The sequence below is a fragment of the Thunnus maccoyii genome, chromosome 19, assembly GCF_910596095.1.
Source record: "Thunnus maccoyii chromosome 19, fThuMac1.1, whole genome shotgun sequence".
NCBI classification, from domain to species: Eukaryota; Metazoa; Chordata; class Actinopteri; order Scombriformes; family Scombridae; genus Thunnus; species Thunnus maccoyii.
In genome coordinates this window covers 24,292,098-24,315,678 of record NC_056551.1, presented here as the reverse complement: position 1 = coordinate 24,315,678, position 23,581 = coordinate 24,292,098, and the positions used below count along the sequence as shown (strand labels likewise).

General features: G+C 39.1%; 2 protein-coding genes across 6 annotated transcripts in view; both read right to left on the bottom strand.

Annotated features, from left to right (window-relative positions):
* LOC121885527 (versican core protein-like) overlaps window positions 1–4,046 on the bottom strand; it is a 38,310-nt gene extending 34,264 nt beyond the window's left edge. Inside the window, exons 1-2 of one of the 3 annotated variants that reach the window (XM_042395069.1) lie at window positions 3,986–4,046; window positions 2,513–2,959 (exon numbers count right to left, since the gene is read on the bottom strand). In XM_042395069.1, the coding sequence (XP_042251003.1) occupies window positions 2,513–2,945 (433 nt within the window). In that variant the 5' untranslated portion in view covers window positions 2,946–2,959; window positions 3,986–4,046. Of the gene's footprint in view, window positions 1–2,512; window positions 3,164–3,401; window positions 3,561–3,985 lie in introns of those variants that run through there. The other 2 variants (XM_042395066.1, XM_042395065.1) reach the window with 2 other exon arrangements.
* Window positions 4,047–7,940: 3,894 nt separating this feature from the next.
* xrcc4 (X-ray repair complementing defective repair in Chinese hamster cells 4) overlaps window positions 7,941–23,581 on the bottom strand; it is a 43,086-nt gene continuing 27,445 nt past the window's right edge. For 2 of the 3 annotated variants that reach the window (XM_042394997.1, XM_042394996.1), the window contains one exon: window positions 7,941–9,926. In XM_042394997.1, coding sequence (XP_042250931.1) covers window positions 9,824–9,926 — 103 coding nt within the window. In that variant the 3' untranslated portion in view covers window positions 7,941–9,823. Of the gene's footprint in view, window positions 9,927–14,671; window positions 15,995–23,581 lie in introns of those variants that run through there. The other variant, XM_042394998.1, reaches the window with a different exon arrangement.

Sequence of the window (23,581 nt, the reverse complement as noted above, 5' to 3'; positions counted from 1 at the left end):
CTGTTTTTCTTTGTCTTGCATGATAGTAAATTCAATATCTTTGAGTTTCGGACTGTTGATTGGACTAAAAAAAGCCATTTGATGACATTGCATTGGCCTCTAAGAAACTGTGACGAAAATTTTCACTATTTCCTGATGTTTTATAGACTAAACAATCAAACAATTCATCAAGGAAATAATGGTGAGATTAACTGATAATGAAAATAATCGTTAGTTGCAGCCCTAATGGTAGACCTGATAAAAAAAGTGAAAAATTCACCAGAGGCAAAATTCCCCGCTGGTATCTTCTCCATCAGTTCTATTTTTCTTAGTCTGACTCACAGGATGTAGACTGTGGGTATAAGCCTGCTATTGGCCAAGTATTTTAGTGGGAATTTTCCTCCTCTTCCTCCATCTGTGTGTGTTACAGTTTTCAAAAATCCCTGTTGCTACGGGAAACAGAGACAACAACAACCTCCGAGCTAGCAACCTACATGCTGAAAATGGCGAGTTTTTCTTTTTTATCAGTCATATCACATAGTCGACACACGTTTTTACTGTTTTATGTGGCATTTGGGGTGTTTTTTTTGCAGGGATTTAGCCATTTTTATCCCCACGTGCAAATGTTCCACCAAAACAAGTTCCCCCCCTCCGACACTGCATCCCGGGCTCAGCGCGAGAAGAGTCTATCCTCCTGGATTATAGATAGAATCCCCTGTTTCTCCTCCGTAATGATTTAAAATGACACCAAAGATTTATTCCTGACAGAAACCTAATAACTCCACCTCATTACACGACAGTATGGGGAAACACAAGCCAGTCAGTTATTTCAGCTGTCATCCACTGACTATATGTAGCTGTTGTCTGGTGTCATTAGCTCCTTTATTCTCAGCTGGATGAGAGGATTATTTCTCATCTCCCGGCAGAGTGGCAGGAGGATGTGAATAGATGACTGAGCAGTTAAATGGAGAGTTGTATGTCACTCATAGGGAGCTTCTTTGTGTGTTTGCTGCCGGACAAAGCGCTCTGTTCACTGTTAATGTGGAATCTGTGTAAATGTCTGGACCGAGAGTTGGCTCAGTTATCAGATATTCTTTCACTGGGCTCTGAGGGGTTTCCACAGGATGAACTCTGACGGCAGGACTTCAGAAATACTTGATATTCACTATAATTCAATAAGTAACTCTGACTTTCATATACAAGCTACTGTTTATACAGTCGATTGAATCACACTGTTAAAAAAAAAACAAAAAAAAACACAGTTCTGCACAGTTTTTCTCATCCAGCAGCTGCAGAAAGCAGGCAAAGCTCCAAACTTTTAGTCTCTCTGCTGGTTTGTGCTAATATAACATTGAACATTGAGATTTGACTTCTTTTCACTGTTGGTGTGAGGAATGACACCACACGCTGATTTGCAAATCCCTGACGACATAAAATAACCACATACTGTAGTTTAAACCTGCATTAATTGATTTTGTTGCCCCTTTGGGACAGAACAACAAGCAGTGAACACAGCACTGACATATCATCACCTTTTAAGTTGATATGTTGAACTTCTAGTTGCTTATTTCCACATCCAGCAGTTACATCTATTTACTGAGAAGACACAAGGTGTTTGAATGTGCTTTCAGTATGTATTTCATGCTTTCATGCATTTCTTTTTATTGATTTCTCTTTTACGCTGAGTAAAATAACATCTTTTTTTAAAGGCCAAGTTACTTAAACTTAAATGTGGTTCTTCTTTAAAAGGTTTGGCCCTTAAATGAATGAATTTTTAATAATCTGTCACAATTTCTACGTTCTAAAGAAAGAACTATGAGTAAATTATGGTGTAGTCTTTTAAACCTGCATTAACTGATTTTTTTGGCCACTTGGGGGCAGCAGAAACAAGCTGTAAATACAACACTGACATATCATCAGCTTTGAAATTGACATGTTGAACTTGTTAGCAAACAGTTAACAAGCTCACCTGGTGAATATAAGTCCAATATTCACTCTTTTTAGCTCTGTTTTGTTCTCTACCAACTCCTGAGGGAAATATCTGGCTCTTTAGCTGCTAAATGCTCCACTATGTTCACCAGCTAGTCTACAACAAACTGTGTCTGTTTGCCGTTTGGTGCTGAGCAGGTAGTGTACAGCGGCTTTGTACAGCTTTTTCTCTGAAATCAGCTGCCTGCTGCGGCCCAAAACGACGCTATGAGAGCCCTGAGAGTGAACCAGAACAGTAAAGTTGCAGGCTGTAAAACCAAAACGATGAGCTGATAGACGCTAAAATGCTCTGTACAGCTGAGAGGAGTTAATAATAATTGTCTTCATGTGTCTTTGTTGATATAAAAATATTGATTATAGCAGCTTTAAAGAACATCTTGAAAGCACCTTTTGCTCTGCCAGTGTGTCTGCCAGCTGCACACATCTGGATTCAGTCACTGAAGAAGTTTGTAGACTTGATATTAAGTGTTAATTTGACCTATAAACTGTATAACTGGAGGTTTGTGTGTGTGTTTGTGTGTGTTTGTGTGTGTGTTTTACTCACCGCTGACGTTGAGGCTCACAGTGTCCTGGGTATCCTCCATACCATGCATGACCTCACAGCGGTAAAGCCCGGCGTCGCTGGCCCGGAGCCGCACGATGATCAGGGAGGCGTCTCCGACCGACAGCGGATGGCTGGGCACTGACACCCTGGTCGTGTAGTCCTGCCCCACCTTCACCACCTGTCCCTGGGCGACCAGCACCACCTTCTCCACCTGTCCCTCCAGCTTCGTCCACTTGATCCTCAGCTGCTCCTGGGGACTCGAGGTGTGAGCTTCGTCAGTGGGGAGGAGAGGTGCGGGGGTGGGAGTGTTTGTGGTGTGTGACGAGGTTTCAGTCGAGCTGCTGGGAGGAACTGGTATGATGGAGAAGTGACACGGCAGCACCGCCCTGCCTGCCAGCGAACCAGATGCAGGCGAGTTCGTCTCCATCTTCATTGTCTGTGATGGCGCTGGAAAACAGGAGCATATCATAGGGTTGTAATTCAAAACTGATCAAAACAACTACTGTCTATATTAGTATCTGTATAGTATCTTTCCCCAGACAGGGGACGAATCCTTGGTGATGTTTCCTTTAACGCCGTCCATATTTGCAGATTTAACGACGTTCCCACCATACTTTGTGTTTAGCGCTAATTAGCAAATGTTAGCACGCTAACATGCTAAACGTGGATAGGTGAGTATTGTAAACATTACACCTGCTAAATATCAGCACGTTATTGTGAGCATACTAGCATGCTGATGTTAGCATTTAGCTCAAAGTACCAAACAATAGCAATCGCAATATGCGGCCCAGACAAGCATGATGCCAGTTTAGTCTTGCTAATTAAAAACTGGAGGTTGTGTATATAATAGCAGGAGATACAGATGAAAATAATGTTGGTATGCTCTCACTTTTGGGACAGTCCCTAACTTCACTTCTTCAGTTTTCTTGTCTTCTGCTGCTGAGCTTCAATACAGCATCATGAGCTAAAAATACACTTTTGCAACATCAGTCTGAAAAACTGCTGAGAAGTTGTTGAATGAGTCAATGAGATGTCTGAATAATGAACTTAAAACAAAGTTATGTCAGTGGTGGCGCTGCACACAACTCTTTTTTCCTTGTATTTGTATTTGTTTACTTCTGCCACATGAAGTAATTTAAATAAAAATAAAAAAATGATTCATTTTTCTAAATCAAGACATCTCTAACTGGCAGCAGACGCAGCAGCAATCAGACTCTTTCCTCCACAGACTGATGCAGCCAGTTAAATGTGTGTGTTCGTATCTAACCAGGAATTACTGCGTTTAAATCTGATGTCCAGTGCTGAGAGAATACGTCTTGTGTTGGAGTAATAATCACTTTCCACTTTGTCAGGCTTGGACCCATAATCTGGCTCGTGTGTTATTACGCCTACGTAAGAGGAAGGAAAAGATAAACAGTTGGGGGGTGACAGCAGAGTTTGGAGTCGTATAATTTTCTGCTGGACTCGACTCACCTGGTTGAGGACGAGCTGAACACAAACACAGCAGGCAGAGCAGGTGTGTGGCGACGTGAGAAATCATCTCAACACGATCTGAAGGATCAAAAGACAGTCGAGTCACACTGATAACGTTATGCAAAATATGTTCATTCTTATGCTCAAGTTTCGAGGTAGTCGTACTGGAGTAGATTAATTGCTTAGTTGATTGACAGAAAATTAATCAGCAACTTTTTTGATAATCAAATAATCATTTTTAAGCAAATTCCAATTTCTCAAATGTGAAGATTTGATACTTTTCTTTGTCATATATGACATTAAACTGAATATCTTTTGAGTTTTGGACTGTTGGTTGAACAAAAATAGACATTTGAAGACATAATCTTGGGCTGGAGGGAATTATAACAAGCATTTTTCACTATTTTCTGACATTTTATAGATAAAAACGATTAATCAGGTAAATAAATGTCAGATAAATTAATAAATTCATACTTCTAGGGAAACATAGTACTTTGTACTCCACTACATTTAATAGACAGCTGTAGTTATTTTGCAGATTAATATAACATATGATCATCTTATAAATAAATAATGAACAACACCAACAGTGTGTAAAGTGATTAAAATCAGCCTGATACATCATTAAAGATCCATTCACACATTTTAAAAGATATAAAAAATACTTTGCTTTCATAATACATTGTGTCTGACATGACTTTTCCACAACAAAAAAAGTTAATTTACCTTGTTAAAATGTCTTAAAATGACATCTGCTTTTTCTCCCTCGTTAGAAATCCAGAATCTATGAATATGCAAATACTGTTCTAAAGTTTTTAGTGAGCAGAACATCTTTCTTGTCCAGGTGCTGAGTCCAAAAAAAAATGTGTAGGTGATTTATTTTTTAGAAAAAGTAAGTTTTATACTTTTTAATACACATTTTTATGAATTATACTTATTTTGTCAAGATGGCTTTGAAAACAGTAAATCTTCATCTTCTTCAGGTACAGTGACATAAAACAGACTCAGGTGTGTCTCATTGAATAAATACTCATATTACCTTCTATGGGTGTGGCTGCAACCACAGAGTTAGTGCACATCTCCAAACCAGACAGTAAATAGTGTCAAGATGATGAATAATTTATCAACAATCAACATATTAGAAATATTATCAAGAATAAAAGAAAGGAAGTCAAAGAATTACAAAGATATACACACAATGGAGCGGGACGTTAAAAATGCTGCTTACACAGATATTATAGAATATTAATGTAACACTGACAAAGGGCTGTTGTACTTCTAACACTTTTCAGTACATTTTGCTGATAAAACTTAAATAATTTTACTTTAAAGTTCCTCCTCCTCTCAAAATCTTCTTCTTGTTCCTTCAGTTGGATGTTTGTTGTTCGTCTCTGTGCAGAATGATGTTTGTGCAGAGTTTGTTTTCACATTCATCTGCTGAAGGAGGAAAGTTTCTCTGAGCTCACCTGAAATCTCAGTTTAACACCTGCTATTTGTGACATCACAACTAGTTTTTAGCCAATCGTGGTCCAGTATTCAACAGTGTGATGTGGAAACTCGAAGCCTCCGTTGCACAAACACTGAGAATGAACTTTCTAGGGAAGTAGGAGACATCTGGTGTCCAGCAGGAAAACTTAAGAAATGATAGATATTTACATATTCAGAGATTCTGGATTTTTAATGAGGGAGAAGGAGGAGACGTTGTTTTAAGAATTTTCAATGAAGTAATTGAATTTTTTTTTTTTTTTTTTTGAGGAAAAACCATATTAAACACACATTTTTATGTATCTACTGTATCTCTCTCTCTCTCTCTCTCTCTCCCTCTCTCTCTCTCTCTCTCTCTCTCTCTCTCTCTCTCTCTACATATATATATGTATGTATATGTATATACATATATATGTCTTGAACACATGTGTGGAGGGGAATTAATTTATTTCTAATTTTCTCTGTAAAAAAAGACCCTTCAGAGTTTCCAAAGTGACTTTGAAGTCTACAAATGTCTTGTTCTATTTGACCAATTACTGTCTAAAACCCCAAAATTATTCAATTAACTATGAAGAAAAGCTTGAAACATGGCTGAAACTATAAATCAATTATCAAAATTGTTTGCCAGTTAATTTCCTGTTGATTGGAGTGATTGATTAATTGCCAAGAGTATTTCTTTCCACACTGCATGTGAGTATAAACCTACTGTTTGTACATATATTAACTTATTACACTTTCCACATAATATTTACAGTTTACAGTAACATTTTGACACCACCTGCCAATAAAGTTGATTCTGATATTTAATATTCTTAATTTCTTTACATGAAATAATCCAACAGTGAAAGGGCATCAAAATAAATAAACTTTCTTCCCTTTAAATCTCTTCTTTTTTTCATTCACTGAGTCAAACAGTGACTCATAGAAGCAGGAGTTGCTTCAGAGAGCAGATGTGTGATCACAGCTGTATCAGCAGCAGATTAGAGTCCAGCTGTGCTGATAAAGTTAATCAATGATCAAGTGGTTCAGCTATCAGAGGGTGTAAATGGACCTAATTGGCCTCAAGTGTCACTTTTATCAATGAGTGCCGTTTCATTTATCTTTATCAGTGTGGGAACATTCCTGCCCACCCAAAAAAAACAGCTGCTGCTCCGCTGGAGAAACGTTAAAGCATCAAACGAGAAGAAAGCTGGTTTTATTCTGATGATAGTTATCTTTGGTAACTCTTACGAGATTTTATAAGTTGTGTGGAGGAATTTCAGCACGAATTTTGTAAAGAAAAAAAAAATCATAAAACACCTACCTTTTGAATTCTAAAAAAAAAGTCCGCAAATCCACTTGGCTTGTCTCAGGTTTTTTATCACTTAAAACTTCTCCAGAAGAAATTCCCGCAAAATCCCGAACAAACAGCCGCGTCTGAAAGGCGCTCCTCTCTCTAACAGATCAGTCTGCTGGTCGGACCTCTTCCACCTCTCAGCACTGGCTGCAAGTTCAAATCCACTTTACACCCGCTATTATCCAGCAGACATTAGGAAGAGGAGGGGCGCACAGCCCCCCCCCCCCCCCCCCTCCCGATAATACACCGCCCAGTGCAGAGAGGAGGGAGGGAGGACAAAAGGAGGAATAAGGAGTGAATGAAGATGGGAGGTGGACATGAGAGAAGAGAGAGAAAAGTCAAACAAAAAGGGGGAGAAACTTTAAAGGTGGGCTCCACTGATTTAACATTTCTTTACCATAAAGCAGTGGTGGAAAGAAACTGAGTACATTTACTCAAATACTGTACTTAAGTATAATTTTGAGGTATTTTACTTGAGTATTTCCATGTGATGCTACTTTATACTTCCACTCCACTACACTTCAGAGGGAAATATTGTACTTTTAGTTACTTTTCAGATGAAGACTTGACAAGCTTTTAAAATACAACACATTGTTAAAGATGAAACCAGTGGTTTCCAACCTTTTTGGCTTTTGACGTCTTACAAAAAGCAGTGTGTAGTCGGGGTCACATTTCAGATGTCTATGAGTTGTTAACAGCTCCACCAAATAGTGATTTTTCCCTCTAAACTTCTCACATGCTTTCATTTCAATAAATGTTCTCAGTGTTCTCTTTATTGTCTACTAATATTATATTATTAATATTTTCCTCATTAATGATGTATTATTTCACCCACAACACATCTGCTATTAATCAGAATGTTAATTTATTAGATTAACTGCAGTAAAAGCGGATATAACTGTGATCTGTGTGTCATTGCTCTAAACCCAAACTGACATTATTCAAATTATGTCTCATTATTGATTTGACAAAACTTCTCTAGAGTCACAGAGGACATTACACAATCCTTTTTATATATGCCGAGTTGTGCTTATAATGAGTAAAGTAAAATCTGTGAAAAATCTTTAAAAATGCTTCTTTTTAAAAAAAAAAAAAAAAAAAAAAGTAATTTACGTGACCAAATAATTGCACACTTTTAAATGTTTTTATTGGCACAAATATTAAAAATACACAAAATTTTGTAAACATGTAGAAACCACAATTCATCACCAGTTCATGAAGCACTTTACAACAAGAAGTGTTTAAAATATTATTTTCATTCTGCAAAATGACAGACGGACGACAAATTAGAGAAAAGACCTGAAACAAACTCACTGTAGATGCTTCCATACAGAACATTAAGGGTGACCTTCTTGTCTGCCACCAGATCTCAAGAGGTTCTAGTGATCCTATAGGGGGTTCTAATGGTCAATGAGGAGGTTCTAGTGGTCATTAAGGGGGTTCTAAGGTTGCTTTAGTTGGTTCTGGCATTCTTTTAGGATGTACTCTGGCTCCTTAAGGTGGTTTTAGTATTCCTAAAGTGTGCTCTAATGTTCCTTTAGATGTTTCAGGTGGTCCTTTTAAAGGTTCAAGAGTTCCTTTATGGTTGAATGATCCTTTAGAAGTTTTTAGCTGGTTATACCATTCTTTAGGATGTTCTAGGGTTCGTTTAGGTGGGTCACATGGGCCCAAATGAGATTTTAGGGTTCCTTTAGGTGCTCCAAGCAATCTCCAAAGGGGTTAACAGGTCCCTTAGGTGGTTCTAGTGGGAAGACATGAGATTTTAGGGTTCTTTTTAGTGATCCTATAGGATGTTCTAGGATTTCTTTAGGCAGTTCAAGTGGTCCTTTTGGAGGTTCTAGACTCCTTTAGGTGCTTTTAGTGATCCTCTAGGGTTCCTTCAAATGTGGTCCTTTGGGAAGTTTTAGGGTTACGTGAGGTAGTTCTTGTGATCCCTTAGGATCTTTAGGTGGTTTTAAAATCCTTTTGAATATTCTAGGGTTTCTTTAGGCAGTTTTACTGTAGCACTACTTTAGGATGTTCTAGGGTTAAACAAACGTATGTGGTTCTAGTGGGCAAGAAAGACATTTGAGGGTTCCTTTAGGTGGTTCTAGGGGTCCTTTGGGAGGTTATAGGATTCCCTTAGGTTGTCCCTAGTGGGCCTAAAAGAGATTTTAGGGTTCCTTTAGGTGCTCCAAGCAATCTGTAAAGGGGTTAACAGGTCCCTTAAGTGGCTCTAGAGGGAAGACATGAGATTTTAGGGTTCTTTTTAGTGATCCTATAGGATGTTCTAGGATTTCTTTAGGCAGTTCAAGTGGTCCTTTTGGAGGTTCTAGACTCCTTTAGGTGCTTTTAGTGATCCTCTAGGGTTCCTTTAAATGGGTCATGTGGTCCTTTGGGAAGTTTTAGGGTTACTTGAGGTAGTTCTAGCGATCCCTTAGGATCTTTAGATGGTTTTAAAATCCTTTTGAATATTCTAGGGTTTCTTTAGGTGGTTTTACTGTAGTACTACTTTAGGATGTTCTAGGGTTAAACAAACGTATGTGGTTCTAGTGGGCAAGAAAGACATTTGAGGGTTCCTTTTAGGTGGTTCTTGGGGTCCTTTGGGAGGTTATAGGATTCCCTTAGGTTGTCCCTAGTGGGCCTAAAAGAAATTTTAGGGTTTCTTTAGGGGGTTTTAGTGATCCTTAAGAAGGTTCTTGGGTTCCTTTAGATGGTTCTAGTGGCTAAAGGGCAGCTATAGGGCCCAAAGGAGATTTTAGATTTTCTTTAGACAGCGTTTTCCACCACCATCATCTACAGAACAAATGAGGGAACATATTTTGTCAGAATGCCGTTACTAACACTCTAAATGTTGGGTTTTACTTTAATTTGTCACCCCTCTGTCTCAGTTAGCAGTACAGTTCCTTATAAATAAGCATTCTGCAACACATGACCTTAAATCCATTCATCAATATAAAAATATCACATCTTTATCAATATAAATCAGTGCTGTGATCAGTTTTATCACTCTGTACAGTGAATCTGGATGTAAAGGGTCAAAAGTCCTCAAACAGGTCCTCTGCTGCTGAACTTGCTGCTGCAGCATCTGCGGGGCGCTGAGGAGTCTGCAGCTTGCTGACTGCTGCAGGGGAGTCGCTCCTGTAACACACACACCACACACACACACACACACACACACACACACACACACACACACACACAGGTCAGTGGGCTAATGAGGGTGGTTTACAGCGGAGTTTTCCTGTTGAGACGGGAAGCGTATCATGTGGTTCATAGGGAGCAAGACTAGAAACACATGGACAACTTTTATACCTGTGTGTACATGAATAAGTGTGTGTGTGTGTGTCTGTGTGTGTGTGTGTAATTGTAGCACAGCAGCTCCCCCAGCTTAACTGCTCCACATCAAATGCTGGACTCGACTACCTGTGTGTGTGTGTGTGTGTGTGTTATCACACTGTGTCTCAACTCCACAGAAGCTTGTATATTCTGCCTTCACTTGAATGCAACATAGTGTGATGTTTAACAGCTACAACACAGAACTTCATAGATACAGACGATGAAGGAAGGATCAGTGGGGAGCAGAGAAAAGAGGGCAAGGGGATCATGAGAGAAACTGAGATGGAAAACTATAATGTAGGCCAACTGTTCACCAGTATTTCATCTTAGTTTTATAGGGGTCAGTCTTAATGGAATAACTTGACATTTTGGGAAATACGCTTATTTGCTTTCTTGCTGAGGGTTACATGAGAAGATTGATACTTCTCTCATCTGTCTGTTAAATATGAAGCTACAGCGAGCTGCTGGTTAGTTTAGGTTAGCACAAAGACTGCTAGTCTGGCTCTGTCCAAAGATAACAAAAACTGCTTACTGGCACCTCTAAAGCTCACAAATGAACGTGTTATATTTCGTTTGTTTAAATTTGTGCAGAAACAAGAGTAAAACTGTTATTTTATGAGGGGAAATCAAGCCCTCAGGAACAGCGCCGGGCTTTGAAGCCAATTTCACATAGCGGCCAAACCATGTAATTACAATGTCACATGATACTATCAGGTCTTTCTCCCATAGACTGTCTGTAAGTCAGCATATACATTTTTTTGATTGTGTTTATGTATTTGGGTCTCTGATGAACCTAAGACCACCCAGTCAGTTTGGTGTAGGCTGGCTCGCTCCGTACTCATGTGATTCAACAAGCCATTCAGATTTGATGCCCCTTCTTATGTCACATGGGGCAAAGCTAGACTAAGCTAAGCTAAGCTAAGGGCGAAAAAATTTGCCCGTATTGTGGGGCAGGACTGGAGGACAGAGCCGCTGAAAACACCTGATTCTGCTCTGATCCGGAGCAGTTTACCGGCAGGAGGAGCTTGTTTTTTGAACTTTTGGGATTAAGTGGATTTATCTTCAGTCTCGCCTCTCAACCTAGCAGGAGCTAAGCTAACACCGGAGTCACACACCACCTCAGCTGCTGTCAGTAATAAACATCTTAAATGCCGGTGAATTTATATAGTTTTAACGTTACACTGTATGTAGATATCTAATCTATGTCTATAAAAAGTAACGTCACTGCCATATTCATGCCTTTAGATTACCTTATTTTGAGTGTGTTTGGAGCAGCTACAATGTTAGCGTAGCTCTGATCAATCCGAACTCTGTTAAAAAAACAAGCGTTTTAACAGTTGTTTGTCATCTTGCGGACAGACTTGACAAAAGGATGAATTCAGGCTTTTTACAAACCGACATCATGTTGTAGTTATTTTTACATCCATTTGATCCGTTTATTGCAATTAAATCAAAGCAGAAATCTAAGTTTATTTACACTCAAACTGGCTGTTCTGAACAGGGCTGTTTAGAAGGGATGAGAAGGCCGCAGTGGTGCTTGATCCTTGTGGTATTTTGATCAAAGCATGTCAGATACATTTTAAGAACCCAAGGAACTGTGTTCACTTGTGGAAAAGGGGTGTAATATGGCTTCTTCAACACTGGATAAAATTACTAATATGTTAATATTAGTAATTTTATCCACATACATAAATACTGTATGTGCAAGCAGTCGCTTTTAATGATAAATCCACAGAGAATTGTCATACAATTGCAATTTCACAATTCTCTACAGAGCATTTTACAATCTTTTAACTCATTATTCTGGTTTTATGGCCTAAACCTTTACTGTATGATTTAGTCTCACCACTCTCATTAACCTTGTTTCCAGCAGGCAGCTGTTTTCAGAGAAAAAGCTCTAAAAAGCCACTGTACACTACCTGCTCAGCACCAAACAGACACAGTTAGCTGTAGACTAGCTGGTGAACATAGTGGAGCATTTAACAGCTAAAGAGCCAGATATTTCCCTCAGGAGTTGGTGGAGAGCAAAAACAGAGCTTAAAGAGAGTGAATATTGGACTTACATTCACCAGGTGGACAGAAACACGACTCCAAATTAATGTTGCTCTGTAACTGCTGGATGTGGAAATAAGCAACTGTTTGCTAACAAGTTCAACATATCAACCTAGAAGGTGATGATATGTCAGTGTTGTGTTCACTACTTGTTTCTGCAAAAACCAAAAAACCGTTAATGTGGGTTTAAGCATCAGTGCTCTAGAAATTTTTCATGGTAGAAACATGAAGCTGCTGCTACGACACAAGTAAGTTGAACTAGGCTCAACCTTCGCTGAATATAGATGTGTTTCTCCAACTTTAAGAAATTTACAAAAGGCTGTGTGAACCGATCAGGGCCGAAACTTTTGACGTGTGTTCACTATTGCTGGGGATAGCGACCAAAAGTTAATTCACACCCACTTCAGGCAGTGATTGGTCAGCTGTGCGGAGGTAAGAAAGGAGCCAGGGTTTCAATTTATCTCTCTAGCTCTCCTTGTTCATTCATGACACAACTATTTCTGTCACTTTTCATGTGAACTCAGGTGGGTTTTTTTATGCGCAAATTGAAAATGCGCATAAAAACAAGTGGATGGAAACACACCTAGTGGAACAAATAAGTTCAATAAAATATGACCTCTCTAGAGATGTAACTGTCTTACCCCTGAAGTTAACCACCCAACATGAAGCACCTCTCCCTTCTTGCATTTCTACATATGAATGGATGACAAATCTGAATCTAAGATGACCTGAGGACCACCCACAACCCAGAAAATCCTTGAGCTTTAAGTCACGAGCTGCTTTTTAAAGACCTTCTGGAAATGAGGACATGAGATTGCAGACTTTCTCCCGTCAATCCAGCCCCACTGTGACTGTGATTATCTGAATAGGAACATGAAGAAAAGGCCGGTGTGAGAAACCAGTAGAGGAGCGAGGAGGCCCTGAGCTTGTTTAAATCATTACCAACTGTATGACAAACACTGCTCCGCTGCTGGAACCAGTTAAGAGGAAACAAGAGACGTGTTCACTGCAAAGGGGGGAACTGTTTCGATGCTGCCGCAGAGGACCACCGGAGACTTCAACACATGGCAGAGGGGGACGTGACGAGAGTGGTTTCAACCCCTGAGAGGTGAGGTTAAGCTCAGGCACACAGGAGCCCCCACACGGAGCTGGTCTGGTGACATACCAGAGCTGCAGCATGGACGCCAATTATGTGCATGTTTGTAGCTAAGAGACTAAACAGAGGTTGGACCAAGCTGGAGAGAAGAATTAGTTTTGTCTAAATGAAACAAATACAACCAAATGTTTATCTCTTTAAGGTTCTGTTCACCCAAATTACATAAAAAATACACTTTTTGAAGACTTAAAAGAGCACTCCGCCAAATTTAGCATCGCACTCCCATAAAACCATCACTCATGATGGACAGTTTTAAAAAATGATAGAAGAAGTGTCCCAGTAACCTACTGGTCAAGATGCATGGTTCGATTCAGGCTCCAGACTTTTTGATCTGTTGTTATACCCCCCTCTCTACCCATGTTTCCTATCGCTCTACACTTTCAACTGTTGAATAAAGGTGAGAAAATGCCAAAAAATATATCTTCAAAACCAAACACACTGAAACAATTTACTGATGAACATCACTTTATCAATTTGCCCAGAACTTCTGTGCAGTGTCTCCAGTTATAGCTCAGGTTTTGGTTGCACGTTAGTACAAAACCTGAAAATATCACTGTGAAGACTTCAGGAAGCTGCACACAGTCACTGCACCCGACTGTCATGTGCCAAAAAAGAGTTCCAACATGCAACTTCCCTAAAACAACAATCTGCTGTTTTCACATTTCAGCCACCTAGAGAAAAAGCTTTTTTCAGAGTGCTCCGCCTTCAACCAATCATATATTCGATGGGGCGTCCAATGTCAAACAAATAGATAGTAGCCTAAGCATAAAATAGTTAATAAAAAGCAAATAGGTGATGCTAGTCTATCATACAATGGTGGTTAGAGTGGTAATAAGACATTGTTGTCATAGAAACAAAACCGATGTGCATTGCTTTATCAAAAAAGTGCTGGGAGTGCTGGTATAAAGAGCTCCCCATTGTCTCGCCGGCGCTTTTTTTCCAGAGAACAACGCTGGACACATGTCCTTAGAGGTTTTGGTTGGTGTATTTTAGAACTTTGGACAGAACCAGGCTAGCTGTTTCCCCCTGCTTTCAGTCTTTATGCTAAGCTAAGCTAAGCTAAGCTAACTGTGTTCTGACTACAGCTATGCACTTAAAAGTACTTCCGCACATTCTTCTTCCTTTTCAAAATGTGGTGCCTACTTTACCCACAATGCAACATGACTGCAGACTGATCTGAGATTGTGGCGTGTTATGCTAGTAGTGGCTAATGTAGCCTGGAGATGCTAGCGTCCAGCAGAGATGAGGAGCTACAGAAGTCTGGTAACCTCACTTCTTTCTAACTCTACACACCCAAATTTTTTTTTAACTTTTCAAATTTGTAATCTTCAGCCCCAACTGACGCTGACTCAAGTGACATCACTTGAGACAATTTATTAGATTTCACAGCAGCTTCCTCTGGAGACACAACAGTAGTCACTATGTCACCAAGCTTCTAGCATTGCCCATTTTGCAAGGACATGGGGATGAACTTTGCATAAAGATAATCCACAGATCGCGCAGTCGACAGATTTTAATAGGGACTATTTATTCAGAAGAAAGTAGTTCCAGTGAAAACTTTTCATAGTAAGCTCTGTGATTGATCCAGGGTAACCAGGACACTGTTTCTGGAAGGACAACTTGCTGCTGAATTTTTAAAATAAACTTTTTCCGTTTTTAGAGCACCACGACCAAATTTCTCAATTGTTTTGGTGTCATAGCAGTAATCTCAGAGAGACGTATCTCAAAATACGTATCTCACCTGGACAAAAACACTGTGAATTATTAAATACTAGAGGTAAGGTGAGTGATAATTGTTTCTTGTCATTAATTTAGTCTGAACTCACCCTTCAAATGATTCTTTCTCTTTAAAGCCACTCACACTCATAAACAGAACCGTTCATTAACTCTACTCATTTTATATGAATGTAATAGATGCCACAGCTCAGTTGTTGGAGCATGTTAGAGGAACACAGCTCATACAATTAACTATAAAAACTCTGCGCTGATTATAATATAACACACAAGTAGTGAGGCTCCATCAGTCCCCAGTCTTGAAGTGATTATCTGTGATGGCTGGGAGTGATGTTTGATCGTTTACAGAACCAATCTGTGTGTGAACGAGAGAGACACAGTGTGTATGACTGCAAGTTCCTCTGTGTTTCAATTCATGGGAAAACTACTTTTAGTATACAAACACATCTCAAGGACATGTTAACAGGAACTACAAGGAGTCAAAAATGAGAACATCAGGACGTCCAGCTGTGTAATGAAACTTAAAACTTGTCTCATTTTGTAAGAAAGTTCAACTTAGAGCTCCATAAAAATGCTTGTTTTGTGAAAGAATAAACATTTTGGCAATTACACTTATCTTTATTTCAGAGAGTGACATTTAATGGACCAAACAACTTATCGATGAATCACAAAAACAATCGTCTATACTGAAAATAATCATTAGTTGCAGCCCTAAAGGCATTATACTACATTTTTACATCTGGAAACAGACGCTGAAGTTGAAAAGTTAATCTTGATCTTCTCATCCTGCTCTCTAAATAAAAGCTAATATGTTTTTTTCCCCAAAATGTGAAACTCTTTCTGTAGTTTGTGATCATCTATGTCTTCTATTCATGTGGCCTTCTTTTACCCTGTTTATTTTCTGCTGCTCCTCTTCTCTGTGGGCAACCTGCATGCAGAAAAACATGGCGGTAACAGAGAAAGGTGAACGGGGTTGAGTGATGGAAATGGAAAAAAACAATAGTGGGGTGTAGGACTGCCAACAGCGCTGAACCCCCCTATGTTTACAGCCACCTTTCAGACAAAGAGCTCTCTTCTGCAGCCGGTGTTTGCCAGCTCAGAGGGAGGCTGCGATCAAACATCCAGCCGGCCGCAGCTGCTCATCAGCTCACTGCTGCTTCTTGTTGAGCTGGTAATAAGCTGGTAATGGGCACCACGACCAGCTCCTGACAGCAGCTGGGGTTGGATGGCACCACTTATGGCCATCTGCATGTGGCACAGTTTACAGTGGCTGGCACACGGAGGAGGTTGTTGGACACAGTTTGTTGGAGGAGTTCTGAGGATCGCCACAGAAACAATGTCAGATTGAGACATGTCTTTGGAGTAATTTCTAAACGGCCACATCCAAAAAAGAAACTGGCAACTGGGAGATACGGGAACAAGAAGACCAGTATTGAAAGGTTTTGGATGTACAGCAGCAGGGATTGAGAGCTGACTCTAAGTGTAGATTCAGGCACTGTAGACACAGCGGAGAGGAGTGTAAGGAGAAGAAAGAGAAGTAAAGAAAAGTAGAAAGTTGCATAATTATTTCTTTGAGACCACAGACTGACTTTGGCTCACCAGATCATGTCCAAGACCCCCCTTAGAAACGCCCCCGCTGAGCAGAGAATAATGGCATTCACCAAAATCCCTCAGACAAATTAAAGGGTTATGAAGAAAAACAAAAACACATTTTCTCACTAACTTCTGGTGGTATCTAGGCTTCAAGATATCTATCTGTGAGCTTTATGTAGCCTGGATCCAGACATCTGAATCACCATCCACATCTTCACTTTGTTCAATGATTCGATCAGGTTTGACAGCTGTTGTCGCAAATGGAAAAACAATCCACCAATCAGAACTCTGAACGCAGGATCCAGAATCGGGACATCAGTTTCCTACATAGCTACTGTACATTCATGAAAAATAGCAACAAAACAATTTCTACAGACATTTAGACAAGTGTAGATAAGATGAATGCAGCTGTACAGATTGTGGTAAGTCAACTAACAGAAATTAAACAGCATTTTTGTCTATTACAGATACATATCTGCTCTGCAAATCGCTTGTCCTGTGTTCTTTGAGGAAAATATCTGAGACCAAAAGTGAGAAATTTATTATTGTGCCCCCTACTTTTACATTATTTCGATTAAATATTGTTCCATCATCCACTTATGTAGCTGGAGTCCTTATTTCCATACAGAAAATCTTTTTCACAAAGCGATAACATGTCGCTCTATTATAGGCAGAGCAGATAGTCACACTGAGCCTGATAGCATCCTGCTACACAACACAAGAGCCACAGACTCTGAGCAACCTGAACAACCCACATTAGCTTTCCTTCTAAAGTCTCCTTCTTATCTCACTTACAAACATGAACACACGTCTTGTCCTTTACCTGAGCTTGTTGAACGGGCCACCAAACAAACATTCATTGGTGAAAAGTGCACCACTAATGTCAGTTAGCAGCTAGATAGCTAATTAGCTCAGCTGCAGCACATTAAAACAGCATGTAGACCTGCAATGTTCTTCACAGTCCCTGTTAGCTAAATGTTGTCTGTCCATGACTTGTAGCTACAGCAGTTTGTTTACTTTGTCTCTGTTCATACGGTGTAACACCGGTAGCCTGCCAGCTGCTGTCAATCAAACACAGACATCGACAACCTTCGACACAGTCAATCACTCTGTCCTCTTGGACTGCCTTAAACATGTTGGCATTCAGGGACAGGCCCTTCAGTGATTTGACCGATCAGCTTCTGTTAGAATTGATAATGTGTCCTTCTCCTCTCCTGTGGAGAACCACAAGGCTCCATACTAGGCCCTATTTTGTTTTCTCTGTATTGTTAGGTTAGGTTGTTAGGCCAATGACACTGAGCTAAACCTCCCATTGAAACCATATGATCCATGCAGTGTTAACTCCCTCCTAAATTGCATTGAGGATGTAAAATCCTGGATGGCAAAAAGCTTCCTTCAGCTAAACAAGAATAAGACTGAGGTTCTAATCTTCGGCCCTGCGGACAACTCCCCAAACACATTCAATGCCTCTCGGGCCTCTGTCATTGAATGTGAGGTCCCATGCAAGAAATATTGTTGTTATTTTTGACTCTGGTTTAAAATTTGACAAACAAATCAACTTACTTGTTAGTACTGGCTTCTTCCATCTCAGATCACTTGCAAAGTTAAAATCATTCCTGTCCGTTAAAGATTTGGAGACCGTAGTTCAAGCTATTATTTCCTCTCGCCTCGACTACTGCAATTCTTTCTATGTAGGAATCAGTCAGTCAGCCCTATCTCACCTGCAGCTAGTTCAAAATGCAGTAGTGAGACTCTTCACTGGTACCAAGAAGAATTATACAAAACTATTAATAATAAATTTAAAAAACATGTTGACATTAATTTTGACTGCAAAGAGGGAAGATTAAATGTGATTACAGAATGATCAACCTTCATTAATTGATTTTTTTGGACACTTTGGGGGCAGCATAACAAGCTTTAAAACACAACACTGACATAATATAGGTTGATATGACTAACTTGTTAGCAAACAGTTGCTTATTTCCACATCCAGCAGTTATGGATCAACATTATAACCCTAACCCTGGTGAATGTAAGTCCAATATTCACTCTTAAATGAAGTAAAATAACATTTTTTTTAAATAATCTGTCACAATTTCTACGTTCTAAAGAAAGAACTATGAGTAAATTATGGTGTAGTCTTTTAAACCTGCATTAACTGATTTTTTTGGCCACTTGGGGGCAGCAGAAACAAGTGGTAAATACAACACTGACATATCATCAGCTTTGAAATTGACATGTTGAGCTTGTTAGCAAACAGTTGTTTATTTCCACATCCAGCAGTTACGGAGCAACATTATCATTCATTTGGAGTCGTGTTTCTGTCCACCTGGTGAATACAAGTCCAATATTCACTCTCTTTTAGCTCTGTTTTTGCTCTCTACCAACTCCTGAGGGAAATATCTGGCTTTTTAGCTGCTAAATGCTCCACTATGTTCACCAGCTAGTCTACAGCTAACTGTGTCTGTTTGCCGTAACATGGTTATACAGAATCAGTGTCCCTGCTACTCTGGATAATCCACATAACATGCAGATTTTATTGAAGCTTCATTGAAATTTCTTTGCTAAAACTTTTTAAGGTTTTTCAATTCTGTGAGCATATCAAAAACAATGCCCTCCACTTCCATTGTATTGATGTGGAGGCAGAAAACTGGCAGATAAATATCTCAAAACCTGAACAAATATAACAAAGACTAATTTAGTTTATTTTTTAATTAGGTGAACCAACCCTGATGCAGCCTTCTGATCTTTTCCTAACTCTCATTAGTGGAGCTGTGTGTTCACATAAAGTCCAGAGTGGAAAAGGTCCTCCTCCTGAGGCGAGCTCTACCAGCTGGCCTGCCTAAAGCCACGGCAGCATGTGTTTGTGTGGTTAAAGAGATAAAAACCGAGTGAGGACACTCAGATAGAAAAGAGAATCGTGAAGCTGCTGAAATCATAAACCTGCAGGACAACGCTGCTCTTTTATCACCAATAAACTCTGAATTTGATATTCCCTTTCCAAGGAATGTTGTAAATGCGATAACGCCCTAAAGGTGGACAGCTGGGTTTTCCCTTTGGATGTAAAGACAACGGCAGAAATGGAAACTGCTGCTTAAAAGAGCTCTGCGACTGGAACAAGGTCATTCTGCTGGTCAAACTGACTCCTGTTCAGCTCTGCAGCCATCTATGGTAAAAACATATGTCATGTATGAAACTAAGTGTGTGGTGACATGTTTAGTTTTAGTTTTAAAAACACGAAAAACTGACTTTCAGGCTTCTTCGGAGATAGAGACAATTCACCTCCTGTGACTGTTTGCCATCTCTAAGGTTGTGTCACCACCAAAAAATGTTAAATTTAAACCACTTGTAATACTTGTATTTATTTTTACTTATTATTTTACTTTTATTCACTCTGTATTCTTTTTTGTATCTTTCTTTGTATGATTTTTCTATATTTTTTTATTACAGTCTAATCTGCCAGTTTATTGTTTGGTCAATAAAATCAGAAAATAGTGAAAAATGACTTTCACATTTTCCTAAAGCTCCAGGAGACGTCTTCAAACTGGATCCAAAGATGTGCAATTAATTATCACATAAGACAAAAGAAAGCAGCAAAACCTCACAACTGAGAAGCTGAAATCCATAAAGGTTCATGTTTTCGCAGACAATTAAGCAACTAACAAAATTGTTTCCAATTAATTTTCTGTCGATTAATTATTGTTTCATCTTTACTTTTATTCTTTTGGAGCTTGTTTTATTCCTTTTGTTTTAATCCTCCGGGTTTTCATTGAGTTTATTGGAAAAATAAACTATAACTTCACAACTTCCACTGAGGAAATAAATCAAAATGAAGCCTAATGGCTTATTTCCATTGTGGTCCTCCAACATTTAACACTACGTACGACCAAAACACCAGTCAAGACAAAACAAATATAAAAAGCTGAAGTGTTCTTGGCTCTCTTCATGATATAAATCATTTAAAGCTCAGTCACTTACAATAGAACAATTCTGTGGCGAATTCAGTTCATTTCAGTATTAATTTTAATATTAGTGGCGAGTCTTACATGTGAAGTTCAACTCTGGTGAACTTTCACAGCTGTCCAACAGTCCTGACTGCTAATTATTATTCCTTCAAAGTTCTGTTATAAAACACCTGTGACGTCTGTTCCTATAAGAGAAAACTTTCATCATTTAATTTAACAATATCTAAGAGACTTCATTATTGTAACTGTGGTTTTGTATTTGCTTGATTATACTGATAAAACCGAAGACTGGAGACAAAAGGATTGATATATATACACACTCACTTTATTAGGAACACCTGTGCAATCTAATCTCTACAACAGCTCTGCCATAAATTCTACTTTTTTCTAATTTTGTCCACCGTACATGAGGAGGGCAAAATATTAAGAAACACTTTTCAGCATATTGTAGTCCAGTAGACCACTACCACCTCAATAATAAATATGAAGTAGAATTATCACCTTTCTGACAATGTCAACAAAGACTGAAAATGTATAAGCTTCATAAAAGTAGAATTTATGGCATAGTTGTTTGGATTACATTAGATTTTACAGGTGTTCCTGATAAAAGTGCTCAGTAATTCTTCATTAAATTAAATGATGAACAATATAAATGTTTCAGTACAGTAAAAATAGAAAGAAACTCAGAGAGATACTGTGACTGTTTTGATTTTAAAGTCCCAGCTTGTTAGCTTGTTAGCTTGTTAGCTCATGAGCTACAGTAGTTCTGTAGAGCTGCGTTTTTTTCATGCTGGGCGAATGTTGAACGAGGCCAAACATTCTCAGTTTGCAGACTCTCAAATGTAAATATTTGCTGCTTTTCTCTGTTTTAAATCACTGTGAACTGAATATCTTCAGGTTGTTTGGACAAGGAAAACTATATGTAGACTTCACCTTAGACCCTTCACTATTTTCTGACATTTCATGCACTAAATAAATCGCTGATTAATCAAAATAAAAGAACTGAGACTGAGCTTAATGATTAGCAGCAGCTGTGATTATTAGCGCAGCTACAGTAACGAACCGGCTCTGTGTGATTTTTGGATTTGCATCAAAATACTTGTTGATGATATCTGTGAATGTTTAACACACACTTGGCTGCAGAGCTCCACACATTCCTTCGCATATTTACATCACTGATTGTGCTGCGGTCAATCAGCGGTTTACGACCCGCTGCTGCTGTTTACGTACTTCAACAACTCGCTCCCATCTGGATGTTCAGGTCAGAAGGTTAAGCTGGTCGGGAGCGACTGCAGATTGGGTGTAATTACCCGACATAAAGAAGATCCCTGACAGGGAACTTTTATGATATTTGATTTTCCCATTCATCAGGATACCAGGAGGGCGAGAAGCAAGAGAGAAGAGGGAGAAGAGGAAGAGGAGGGAGAGAGGGAAGAGGAGGGGGGGAGATGAGACAACAGTGAGGAATCTAAAGAGAAGCTTTTAATTAGAAAAATACCGTATTGACCAGAATAGACAATGATATTTTATACTGGAAACTACATTTGACTTTCACTTCTTCTTCTACATTATGGGTTGTTTGTAGCATTAGCGTTGCTAGGCTAGCCAGTTTCTTACAGTGTTTTTATATTGAGTCTGTAGGCTCGTTTAATGGGGACATATTACGCTTTTTGTGGTTTCCTGTTATTTATATTAAGGGCTGCAACTACAGATTATTTTCTTGATTAATCGATCAGTTGTTTGTCCATAAAATGTTGATATAAAATGGTGAAAAATGATCAGTGTTTCCCAAAGACCAAGATGACGTCCTAAAATGTCTTGTTTTGTCCCCAACTCAAAGATATTCAGTTTATTATCATAGAGGGCTAAGGAAACCAGAAAATATTCACATTTAAGAAGCTGGAATCAGAGAATTTGGACATTTTCTTCTTAAAATACGACTCAAAACGGTTAATTGGCAATTTATTTAATAGTTGACAACTAAACTGACTAATCGTTGCAGCTCTAATTTATATCCTGCTCTGATGTTGGATGTTAAACATGGTCAAAGTTCCAAAACTTGAGGTGAACATATGTAAAAATGCTGCCTGCAAGTCAAAAGTCAGGGCTTCAACCTGCTCTCAGGTCAGGTCAACCTGCTAAGGTGGTTGCTAAGGTGTTTCCATGTGTTGTTCACGTTGTTAACTCTCATATTTCAGATCTGATTCAGCTCCAGCATGTACGGATGGATCTGAGAAGTTGACATTTGGAATAAAGAAGGAGAAAAAGAAGTAAAATCCTGCTACTATAGTTTGTTTACGTAGCCTCCGGAGCCAGAGGAAGCTTCCTGAAGGCTGACCAATCAGAACAGAGTGGGCTTATCAGGAGGCGGGGCCTTAAAGAGACAGGAGCTAAAACGGCCTGTTTCAGACAGAGGCTGAACTGAGAGGCTGCATAAAGGACCAGTAGAAGATAAATAAGGAGTTTTTAACTGGAAATCATGCAAGTCAAAAGTCTTCAACCTGCTTGGAACATTTTCTTCTACTTTAAAGACGAGCTGACGTCAGCTCATCACATTTTTCCACATTTCCACAGACAAAAACATTTAATTGAGAAAAAAATCATAAAATGAATTAATAATAAAAACAATCATTATCTTATTATGCACACCAGAACAGGCTCATAGGTAATTTGCCATCATTAATAGATTGTTTTGTTGTGTGGATGAAAACCTCTTAGTAACACCTCTCTCACCAGTAGCAGCAGTCTCTATACACACACCACACAAAACAACCTCTTGCACAAAAAAAAAAAAAAAATACCAAAACCACAAAGGAATATAAATAAAGGCCTGGAAAACCACACGATACGTTCCCTGCACCGTGTTTTTCTGTCATGGAGGAAATAAATTCATGTCGTGTGGAAACGAGACGAAACATCTTTCAACGTCTTTACTGCAGAAATGAACCTGGGTCGAA